The sequence below is a fragment of the Berghia stephanieae genome, chromosome 4 (assembly GCF_034508935.2).
Source record: "Berghia stephanieae isolate SIO BIC M18660-M18661 chromosome 4, UCSD_Bste_1.3, whole genome shotgun sequence".
In the NCBI taxonomy this organism is placed as follows: domain Eukaryota; kingdom Metazoa; phylum Mollusca; class Gastropoda; order Nudibranchia; family Aeolidiidae; genus Berghia; species Berghia stephanieae.
Window position 1 is genome coordinate 40135632 of NC_088363.1, and position 12500 is coordinate 40148131.

The 12500-nt window shown below is 37.2% G+C and overlaps 1 protein-coding gene across 2 annotated transcripts in view; it reads left to right on the forward strand.

Moving 5' to 3' along the window:
• The window catches only part of LOC144970559 (uncharacterized), a 39500-nt gene that overhangs the window by 1280 nt on the left and 25720 nt on the right, over window positions 1-12500 (forward strand). Inside the window, exons 1-6 of one of the 2 annotated variants that reach the window (XM_078910319.1) lie at window positions 1-51; window positions 5254-5318; window positions 6418-6540; window positions 7659-7854; window positions 8259-9276; window positions 10323-11021. The exon at window positions 1-51 is cut by the window's left edge and continues 756 nt beyond it. In XM_078910319.1, coding sequence (XP_078766445.1) covers window positions 1-51; window positions 5254-5318; window positions 6418-6540; window positions 7659-7854; window positions 8259-9276; window positions 10323-11021 — 2152 coding nt within the window. The remainder of the gene's footprint in view (window positions 52-5253; window positions 5319-6417; window positions 6541-7658; window positions 7855-8258; window positions 9277-10322; window positions 11022-12500) is intronic. The other variant, XM_078910321.1, reaches the window with a different exon arrangement.

Here is a 12500-nt window from a genome sequence, read left to right on the forward strand (position 1 = left end):
ACGATAATATTTAGAGAGATTTTCACTCTACAAAAAAGGAACAAAATATTGGTGAGTACCTTTCCCATTTTCATTGAATTGTTATTTGGAAATGCTTTAAATGACTAGGAGATGAGACCTACTATGCATTATTCCTTATAACTATCTGCTGATCTGGTGAACCACTCATAAAATAGGTGTCATGGTGTTTTTACTTACACAAGAAGTCGTAGTCGATGTCTAAACTCCTGAGTTTAATAAATCATGACCTACCATGCATACAGAGTAGGGTGCTTATCTTTTATGCATGAGACTAGAGTCTCAATGACTGCTATCTGGAGTACTATTCCTATGCATTGCATGGCTCCCAGATTGCTGGTCAATTACCTCTATCTCTAGTTCTTAAGTCAACAGTAACTGGACTCAACTCAGGTAGACTAGCTAACTAGTCTCTAAGCTGTAAGTGATAACACCAGAAGATTACAACAGAGGTCGAAGTCTATGTCTAAACTGAGTTAATCAAGACCCACCATGCATACAGGGTAGGGTGCTTATCTTTTATGCATGAGACTAGAGTCTCAAGGACTGACATCTGGAGTACTATTCCTATGCATTGCATGGCTCCCAGATTGCTGGTCAATCAGCTCTATCTCTAGTTCTTAAGTCAACAGTAACTGGACTCAACTCAGGTAGACTAACTAGACTAAGTTGTAAGTGATAAATCACTTAACTAGCTGAACAACCTACACAGGCTGCTAGTTTTGTCTCACCAGACAGTAGCGTTCATCTTCATTTACATGTTCCTAACAACCCCTATTAAGTATAGGATGTTTATCTGAACTCTTTACATCCATACTCTGGAAAACATATCCATCAGAAGGCGAAGTCGATGTCTAAACTCCTGAGTTTAAATCATGACCTACCATGCATACAGGGTAGGGTGCTTATCTTTTATGCATGAGACTAGAGTCTCAATGACTGCTTTCTGGAGTACTATTCCTATGCATTGCATGGCTCCCAGATTGCTGGTCAATTACCTCTATCTCTAGTTTTAAAGTCAACAGTAACTGGACTCAACTCAGGTAGACTAGCAGACTAGTCTCTAAGCTGTAAGTGTTAATACCAGAAGATTACAACAGAAGTCGAAATCTGTCTAAACTGAGTTTAATCAAGACCACCATGCATACAGGGTAGGGTGCTTATCTTTTATGCATGAGACTAGAGTCTCAAGGACTGACATCTGGAGTACTATTCCTATGCATTGCATGGCTCCCAGATTGCTGGTCAATTACCTCTATCTCTAGTTTTAAAGTCAACAGTAACTGGACTCAACTCAGGTAGACTAACTAGACTAAGTTGTAAGTGATAAATCTAACTAGCTGACCAAGCTACACAGGCGGCTAGTTGGGTCTCACCAGACAGAAGCGTTCATCTTCACTTACATGCTCCTAACTACCCCTATTAATTATTGGACGTTTCCCTGAAACTCTTTCCGTCCAATATGTGGGACATTTAGCTCACAAATTACCTGTCCCAGTCACCAAATTGTCTACATACCCCAATCTAATATGACAAGAATAGAAAACCCTAAATTGTCATAAAGTTGGCTATGGCCTAGTTTCAATCCATGTGAGCAGTTTCACTGAGACAAAATCTATTCATATTGTTCAGTTCATTTAAAATGGATTCAAAAATCATGATCAACTCAATCTCATCCAAAGATCTTGCCAGATCTTCATTGATCAGCAAGTCACTGGCTCGCAAAGTGTTAGACCTGCGTGCTCAGAAGGGTTTTCTAACTAGAGACGATTTGGAAGATAAGGTTGCTAACATCAAAATGTTAGATCTTTTTGATTTTGCGGTTCCGTCTACGGTGCTTGGGTAAATCCTGAGGAACCAGCTGCCGCAGCTTCCAGGCTAGTACCCCGGATAAATCATGCCCGTTGGATAACTTGAGTAGCAGTAACGTAGACCTGCGGGGTGAACCGTTCGAACCAAAAAAACCTCGCTCGACGAGCCGTTTCGCAACCCGAAATGGTTGCTACTGATAAGTCGCGAGGAAAGGCGAATGATGCTTCAGGTGTAAATCAAAATGGCGATATGAGACTTTTCCCACGTGAAGAGTTTCACGACTCACCAAGCATGTCACGCCGAGCAACCTTTCCGCTGTCCGATCAAGAAGGGGTGCCTTTTTCACAGGGGGGTAAACTTGGTCAGGATCCCTTTAAGGGGGATCTCCAAGGTAAAGGTTATGACCGGTGAATATTCGCAAGAGGGATCCCTACCTCCACTTCTCAGAGGAAGATATAGCACCAATGCACATGAGAGAGGAGCAAAGGAGTAGAAGAGATCCAGTAAGGCAAAGTAGGACAGCGCATACGATGCCATCAGGAAGGATGCCCCGATGTACGGTGATGTCCAAAATGTGATTGATATGTACAACGAACGTCAGAAGTGGAGAGACGAAGCAAGACAGTTGCCATATCGTGACGTCCCGTTTGCATCCCGCAACCCTGATAACAAGCCCAACTATGAGATGCCAAATGAATACTCATACATGCTTCCCCCATCCAGAGTGCAGCTACCAAGATCAATATCGTTTGATGGAACTGGAAGATGGGACACATTCGTATATAGTTTCCAAAATTTTTTGAAGTATCATGATATCCAGCACCTTCGTGATCAACTGTATTTCTTAAACTTAACATTGGAGGGAAAAGCCGCGGATTACCTATCGCGTATCCACCAATCAACAGTCTTCATAAATATTGAGGAAGCATATGGGGCTTTAAGGAATAGATTTGGCGGCCAACAACTGCAACATGCAGCATTGATACAATTCAACAGTACCATCCAGGCCGAGAAGGAGGATGTTCTGGACTACACAGACTGTGGGAACTGGCACTCCAAGCTTTCCCAGGACAGAGTTGAAAAGATGAAATTCGACTATGGAATTAGAAGAGGCAAAAAGTGCACCTTGAAGACAGAAATTAAAAATTAGAAACGTTTTATAACTGAATGCCATCCTGATCAGTCCTGCCAGCATCATTGCAGATTTAATCCTCGGTGCAGTGTTATGTGTAAAAAACAGAAACAAGCTTTAAGAAGAATGGTCAATCAAGAAGCCTCCAACTCTGTCATGACTCATTTCTGTTGCTATGTACAAAAAGAAAAACCCCAGACCCTGGAAAGAAACAACAAAGTATGTTTGACTGTCTGGAGCAACATCACAGTCTGTATCAACTGAGCAGAATAGCAACGAGTCGATGCCACCACTGTCAACATGGCAGTGACAGTGATGAAGGGATTCAATTCCAAAGAAAATACCAGGGAAGCTCAGCCTGATGATACTGGACTCGAACCAAAGGCTGAAGGAGAAGGGTAGAGGTGACGCCTCACCTCCCCATCAAAGGGTAGAGGTTTCACCTCCCCACTAAGAAACTTCTCACATCATGATGACTCAAGGGCACAAGGGACTACTAGAGACACCTGGAGCAGACACCATGCACAGGGAGCCTGATGACACCCCAAGCAATCACAGGTTTGATGACAGCTGAAAAAAAGTGCCCTGAACCCAAGACCTGATGATACCAGGGTTGGAACCCTCAGAATCACAGGCTTGATGATACCTGGTGTAAGCCCCCTGAACCCAGAGACCTGATGATACCAGGGATGGTACCCCTCGGAATCACAGGCGAGGAAGGGAGAGAGCTACCCAGAGGCCCATCTGATCATGGCTTAAGAACCCGACCCAACATGATGGAATCAGAATAAGCCAAGATGTGAGAAAGAACCCATGAGGGTACCATGATGACCATGTGGGCCAGGAAACCAGGGTAGTGGTACCCTAATGAACTGATAACATGAACACCTGAGAATTCACCTCAGTCAGGCGAGGGAGGGAATTATGGCTATACATCAGAAGGTATTTTACTACCTCGATCAGGTGAGTCAGAAGCATAAGCTTCAAAATGATGATGGATACCACCTTGTGGCAGGACCTGTATTATAGACATTAACATGAATTGGTAACGGACATGGTTCCGACTATGCTTTAAAAAAAAAAAAAAAAAAAAAAAAAAAAAAAAATTTCTGACATTATCCCTGGTCATCATCATCTTGTCAATCAATTAATAAAGAGCTCCCCTATCCTGTTAGCAATAATGTAAATACTAAATAAGCTCAATTTTCAGCTGCATTGTTTTAAAGAAAAAATGAGACATATCCACCCATTTACAAGTGCAGGAAGCAACCACACTGATATTGTCTTACAATTTTGATTGCTTATATTCCCAATGAAATTTAAAATATTACATCCCTCCTAACATGTTATCTTTTATTAATTGTGGTCCAACTTTCATAAGTACTATGTTCTGATATGGATATTTTCAGTAATGTTTTGTGGATTTTTATTTCAAGTTTTCAAGCCCCCGGGAAGGGAGATTTATTGTTTGTTATTTCCCCTGTTTTATGGCTCAATTGGAGCAACGCCTCATAAGGTAAGAAGTCTTTTTTTTTTTCGTTATAGGATGTCAAACTGGAGAATGAGGTTTGTTTTAGAAGGGGGAGGAATGTAGGGAACAGTATGCCTTTTTATGTTGTGTGTTTGTGTGTTGGTGTGTAGTATCTCGATCGAGGTTGTTGTGAGTTGTTGTCATGATGTTCCGTTTGTGATTGTGACGTCATATCTTGTTGGCCACCGTATATAAGCGACAGTCACCGCTTACTCTCTCTCTTTGACCATTTGAATCTACAACGTTCCTAACGGATAATCAAAATCTAGGTATGTGTACTTAGTAAATCGGGAACTGCCCACTTCGGTGGAGATTCATGCCTCGGGCATATTATTTATTTATTTTATTTTCTCATCGTGAATGAGATGTAAAAATCTATTCACGACAATTTATAAAATGAAATGCCCTTTCTCAACATGTCAAAATGAAGAGTCTCACATTTCTCTACTTGATTGGGACATTGCATTGACAAGAATCTGGCATTTCTATAAACCTCTTTTCTTTAGTGATTGTTAGGTACTCGCATGGTCTACTGATGTGTGTTTGTCTATGTGTTTGAGTGTGTCTGTGTGTATGTGTGTGTGTGTGTGTTGTGTTTATGTGTGTGTGTGTGTGTGTGTGTGTGTGTGTTTTAGATTGCTTGATAGTAGTGATAGATTATATTTAGTTTTACCCAATACTCACTACTTGATGAAGGAAAACGTCGGTCAAAACTTAAATGTAACTTTAATTGAGTTCCTGTCTTTTTTTTTTTTTTCAGGCTGCTGAGCTGAGAACTCCAAATGCAGGCATGTCAGGTCGCCAACATTCGGGTAGAGACAAAAGGTTAATTTTCCCTATTCATTTTCTTTTTAGAATTTTATGTATGTCAAGAATTCTATAGATTGGAAAGTTATATTAGGTCCTTTTTAAATAAGGTGTAACAGGTGTTGTAAGTAAAGTGTGTACGACTCACATGCCATCGGATCTGTAAGCCCTACTTTGAGTCCGGCTGTAGTCCTTCAGCAGAGCCATTGGGCCCATGGAGTCAGAGTTTATCTTGGTTTATATAGCGTGAAATGGACAATAGCAATTGCTTGCTATCCGTTGGATAGGATGCTAGTCTATTACAAAGTACTTTCCACCACATCTAACATACTCAGCTACCCATTCACTGCTGTGTGGACAGGGGGGTCAGAAAAAATCTCGACTGCATCCGGGATTGATTTTGGTCACTTTGCGTGTGAAACAAGTGTTCTACCAACTGAGCTATCGGGTGACCCCTGTGTCTGGCTGTAGGCAGTGTAAAGTTGAGTCCTTGGAAGGGATTCTTTACTCACATTGTCTCATTGTATTCTAGTGTAAAATGAGTACTGGGCCAATGAAAAAAGTGGTAATACATCTTACAGGCATTATGTGTCGTGCTAGTTGCTGTAGGCTTGGAACCCCTAATAAAGTACTATGGGCACAATTAGTGGATATTACATCAAATGTCATAAAGAAGGCCCTGATAGTTCAGTATTGGTATAGTACTCGTTTTGACTTGAGATGACTTTCCTGTCTTGAGGAGGAAGATTTGGTCCTCTCATACTCAAAATTCCATGCCCTGTACTTGGGATGTTGTAGAATTGTCAACATACCTTGATTTCAACAACTACAAACACGCCCAATGATTATCAATGATTCCATTTCTTCATATTCAAACTTCAGACTCAGAGATAGGGTTGGGGGGAGGAGAGGGATCCTGTCCGAAGATCAACTTGATAACCTAGGTCAATAAATTAGAGATTTAAATTTTCAATGTCAGATGTCTATTTTTATGTCTTCGATCAGCATCATAGTTGGCAGCAAATTTATTTTTCTACAAATAAAAAGTGAAAACCAAAAAGCCTTTTTTCTTGTAATGTAGAAAAATGATAGCATTTTTTGTAATTATACTCTATAGAGTCTCAAAGCTTACAAAGGAGAGTGAGAAACTACGACAAGAGATCACAGAACTAGAGGATGCTCTCATACTTCACTCTCGGTTCCAAGCAGAGGATGACTCATCATTACGGGGCATGATAAGGTAAAACTGAAAATGTCAATGAAAAATTTTTATGTTTAAAACATGAAATATTCTTTTCTTTGAATCATAGCTATTAATTTGGAATTGCATGATGAAATGCTAGCCATCATATCTCTGAAATCTTAAGTTACATTTGACTCAGGCATGAATGAGTACCTGGCTACAGGCATGCTGTAAAAGTGCTAATGCAAAAAGAATGCGTTAAGGGCCACTGGTACTGTATGAAACAGAAATATGGTTCCATATGACCTGCAGGGGAAATAAATGAAACATTGTGAACCAATTTCAACATGGTAAAATCTATGGAAATTCGCTATGTAAATGTTCATATTTATTTGTTTATTTATATACTTATCATCACTCACCGTGAAGAATATTCCAGCGAGTGATTTCTATGGCATGACAAGGAACGAAAAACCAAACTACTGACCTCTGTCTAGTGTTAACACCTTTTTAAACCATCATTTCAATCTGGTATTATGTTGGAATGGGTGAGGAGAAGAAAATTGAGTTTTAAGTTAATGATCAGAATAAGCATATTAATTTATTTTTTTAAGTTCAAGTAACAATTTTGACTTTCCTCAATAAAGGAATTTATTGTAACTTAATTTTATAAAGTAAACTTAAAATTGAATTTTAATTGTCAGGTCCTACATGCTATAACACATATCATTTTGAGATTGCTAATCACATTGTGTAGCGGCGTAGTATCGTAGTATGACACTCACCTTTGGACTGGAAGGACAGGGTTTGTGTTCTGCTCTAAGGTGCATAGTGAGCCATTGGATAAGGCTCTTTACTCACATGCTCTCACTGTACTCATGTATAAAATGAGGACCTGATAGTTAACAGAGTGATCTCTGTAAAAAAAAATTGTAATACCGCCCAACAGGCTTCATGTCTCATCCTACACGTTAGGTTTTACTATTGGCTAGCAAACCCTTCTAAAGCAATTTGAGCATGTTTTATGGGTATTGCACAATAAGAAATGCTCGTTTTTTTGTGTTTTTTTTAACAACCGAACAGAATTCATATTTCATGCAGCATTCAGGTATACAAATTGCAATTGAAGTTAGTTGTACTGACTAAAAGACTTGTTTTTCTATCCTTTTTTTCAGGAAAGAAGTTGGAGGGTCACGTTGGGAACATGGAGGACAAGGAAAGCTTCATACATACCGAGGTAATCAAGATTTGACTGAGAGATCAGGATATGACAAACGAAGATGTGTGAAAGAAAACTCATCCTTGAGTCATAAGAAAGAAGTGGAATCTTATAGAGCACCTAATTCAAGTTCTAGATCACACATTAAACAAGTAAGTTTGAGTGTATTTTAATCAACAGTATTAAATTGTTTTTATTATTTCTCTATAATATAGTCAGTTTTAATCTAATGTTCAATAATGTTGAAGTCAACCATTGGACCCAATTTGGGGTATGGCATCTGACTTTGTAATTCAAAACTGTGATCTGTAGTCATTCAAAACCTGTCATTTTCTTTTTTTAAATTATCAAATTGTCTTTCTTTGTTGATGGCAATGAAATATATGCATGAATTTCTATGGATTTTATAGCTATAAATAAAACTATTTTTACTTATTTTGAAGTTCAAACTGAGTTTCATTTCACTATGGTTGATTATTGAAAATGAAAGATGATTACGGTGTTCACGATGTGTCTTAATTTTAGCTTCCTCTAATTTTCTTTTCACTATTCACAGGATGACAGAGCTGTGCCAAATAACAAAAATGGAGGGAAAACTTTGGACAAAACGTGTCTGAATGGAGAATGGGCAATAAAGTCTGAGAAATTAACAAAGAAAATACATCAGGATAGTAACAAAGGGGAGAAAGCAGCAAAGAAAATGCCCCAGGATAGTAACAAAGGAGAGTTGTCTGAAATAGATGCTTTAAAAAACAAAGTGCTGGCAAAGGCAAGTGCAAAAGTCATAAAGAGAAAGGAATTTTCTCCTGTCTCTGAAAATAAAAGCAGACATCTTCAAAGTGATGACAGGTTGTCAAATAAAAATTATGAAAGAAACAAACATTCAATTGAATCAGAAGAGTCAAAAGAAAAGAAAGAAAGTGGAAAAAATGAACAAAATAATGATATCCGTTATTCGTTGTCGTTTTTGGAAAGCTTGCAAGAAACTGAAGTTCAAGAATCAAATTTGCCAAATAATTTTCTAATCAGGGATGAAAGTAATAGGCAAGTAGAAACAAAACTCAACTCTCAGTTTCCAAATGAAATTGACAGAGAGATGCAGGATGGAATATTGAAAGATAATATTCTGTCTCATCGAAACGATAATATAAAGAGAGATAAAACAAACAAGATTACCAATGCAAAGGGTAGTAAATCTCATAGGTGGGCAACAGAAAGAGACAAAGTTAGCAAGGATAGTAAAGAACAAGAATACCCAAGAACGCAGCGAAGAAATTCTGTTGGAGGAACATGTGATAATAATGTGAAGGATGATTCAAGAGTTGTTTCTAAAATTAGAATGTCCCAACCTGAATATAATATGGAAAAAAAATCGGGAAAACAAGATAAATCTTCCAAGAGTGGTACAAATGACTTTCCATTGCTATTTGGTTCTGTACATAAAACGTTAGACTTCCATTCTCAAACATCAGGAGGGAATGTGCATGTGTCTCTGATCGATGAAAAGTCAGATCACATCCTCGGAAATGATTCCCTCATAGGTGGAGAATCTCCACGCTCGGACCACATAAAATGTAAGTACTAAATTAGCTTTGTGGGTTTGTTAGATCTAGCTTTCGTTTCATATTTACTGGTTGTGATGAAAGTTAAAAAAGCCCCCCCCCCCCCCTCTCCCTTGACTGATTAATCTTAATCTAATGAACTTACCAACTGACTCAAATTTATCAATAAATTTGTTTTTTTTTTATCATTTCTTTTCAAGTTGATGAAAGCTCAATGATAAAATTGAAGATATGAATAATTAATATTACATATTTCCATATTTTTCACCATGTTATTTTCTCTTTACAAAACTGGACTATAAACTATCATTCACGCTAACACGTGGACATACACACCCATACACAGAAATCCACAAATGGAAACTTCTCCGCATACACATAGCAAACTCTTTACATACATATTACTATACTATCTACTCTAAACTAAAACATATAAAGCATATTAATTGTCAAAATAAGCTCTTCTAAATATAATTCAGTATTTAATTTCTTTTTAATTGTATCTCAATTTTCACTGTTTTTGGTATTGTATGAAAGGGAATTCCCCAACCTAGGCGCTGTTACTCCGAAGGATTTGTTGTGGAATAAAGACTTATAAGATGCATATTATTTGATCTTAGCGATCCCCCAGGTCTATAATGAATAATGAGACACAAGTTCATTTAAGAAGGATGGTGTCAGGCCATGAAAGGAGCTATAACAATAACATAAAATCTTGAACTCAATGCACTGCTTCACCGCCAGACAATGCAAAATTTCCAGAACAGGTAGGGGAGATAGGATAGTCACGTTTTGATAACATCACCAATCTAGCAGCCTCGTTCTGAACTTTCTGTAATCTTTCAATATTGTAATTGGGGCAACCAATGAACAGCGCATTACAATAGTCAAGTCTACTAAGAATGAAAGAAGTGGCTAGCGTTTTAGTGATTTCAGTGTCAATCAAAGACCTAATACGACCAATGTTTTTAAGATGGTAGTGACAACTCTGGATAATTTAAAAAATCAAAATCAGTAATCAACTTCAATTTATAACATTTGAATTAACAATTTTTCAGCCATTCCTTCTACAAAACAGTCTATCATTATTTGTGATGAAGAGGTTCAGAGTTGGCTCGAGAATTTGGGTCTACAAGATATTGACAGCTACGTAACTCTTTTCTCTGACCATGAGATGGATATGAGCAGCATTAGACTTCTTACAGCTGGCCGTTTGAGGGAGATGGGAATTCATGCATTGGGACCCATCATGAAGATAATGAAAGGCGTTCAAGTCCTGAACAGAGACTCATCTCTGAGGGAAGATGTCGAGAATGTTCTTGATGACAACACCGGTAGATCTGAAAATAAGATTTCATCTGATGTTGAAGATTTGAGTAAAGGTGAATTGAATCCTAAGGATAGAAATCAGCATAAGATGGATAATAAAGTTCAGTCAGAGGAAAGTGTCAGAAGAAGTTTTAAAAATGAGAAATCACCAATATCATGCCCATCATCTTTAAGTTGGAAAAAAACGGAAGATGAAGCAGAATATGTAAACCTTAACGATAGATCTCCAATTGGAGAGGAAAAAGTTCCGCAAGCTGTTAGTATAAAGGAGAAGTCTAAAAAGTCAGACAAAGAAAAGAAAAGTTCCGGATCATCCATGTCCGGCCCAAGGAAAACCAGGTCTACCGCAAAAACAGAAGGAAATGTCAAAGATGAAAATCAGTCTTCTTCAAAAGTTGTGAGAAAACCGCCTCTCAAGAAAAAAGATGGTGAGTATTCAAGATAGTTTTAGATGTTGCTGCATTTCAGTGATGATTCAAAATATCTATGTGATTCTCCTCCTCAATTTGGTATTAAGAGATTAACCCACTGATAAAAAATATAGTGATCAAAAAAAAACAAAAAGAAAATGAATAAATGAATAAATAAAATTGGAGTCACCTTTGAGAAGATGGCTTTCAAAAGCTGCTAAATCTCATTTTCATCATTTAGAAAAAACTGCAATTTTTTGTTGTTGTTATTTATTTAATGTCTTAAAGAGGAAATCACTTGTTTTATTTGTCAATTTACCAATACCCTAAGTGTTATGAAAATTCAAATTTTCTCTGATTATTCTAAGTTGTTCAATAGATTACTTGAGAGTGTCAAATCATCTGCTATCTGGATGTGACTTGTCCGCATTTGCAAGTCGACTCCTCATTTATATGTTTGTATCGAACAGAATTTTATTTTTAGTTTCTTCATGTAAAACATAAATGTGGAATTGAATGTAAGCTTCAATTTTATATCTGAAAACAGATAAAATGAACGATTCGGGTTTCCCCTTTATCAACAAAACAGGATGAATGAAACACTACCGACAAATGAGATAATATGGTAGTTGCGTTGTTAAGATGAATAAACAAAAACATTCATATGAATGTTTTTTGTTTATTCATCTTTACAACAACACCAAACCCAAAACAGCCATTTTATCAGTTTTCATATAATAAATTGAAGCTTACGGTCAATTTTGCATTGTTATTTATTTCTTCAAGCTTTGAGCAGCAACATTTACATCACGTAAAACATAGAAAACATCAACACAATTGACCTAATATCATATAGAAATGATTGGTCACATATTTAACACATTGCCATGTCAAAATAGTGAAAAACTAGAGCGCATTGTATTTGAGGAGGACATCAAAAGCTATTTTAAGACCAAATTGATATTAAAATTGAGATTACTTATTGTTCCTCCCTCCACTATATAATATGTACAATTCAACTATTTAAAAACTGGCAAGCAATTGGACCATCTTTTAAAAAACTATTTCCTTTACCCTCCCTTTCTGATGATTGATTTTTCGAATAAATAAATGTTACAGTGAATGCCATAATCAGTCGGATGGTGAAAAGGTTTGAGCTGAGATATTGCAAAGTGTAGTTGGAAGGTCAATTAGTATCAAAAATGAGTTCTTGTCATAAATGATTAAATCAACCCTTTTTGTACATCTTCGGGAAATATCAAAGCTTAATTTCACTTCTAAATATTTTTTACAGCTAGTCAAGTTGAAAAAGTATGAAATTTGAGAAAAATTGCTGGATACCTTTACCATACATCTGACCATAACTTAATGAAAAATCACCCAATTGACTTCAAATACAGATTAAAATTCTCTGGGGAGTATATTCTTTCAGAAAATGCAAAAAATGCAAACCCAAAATTGTCGCCTTTCGGCCGATTATGTCATGCACTGACACAA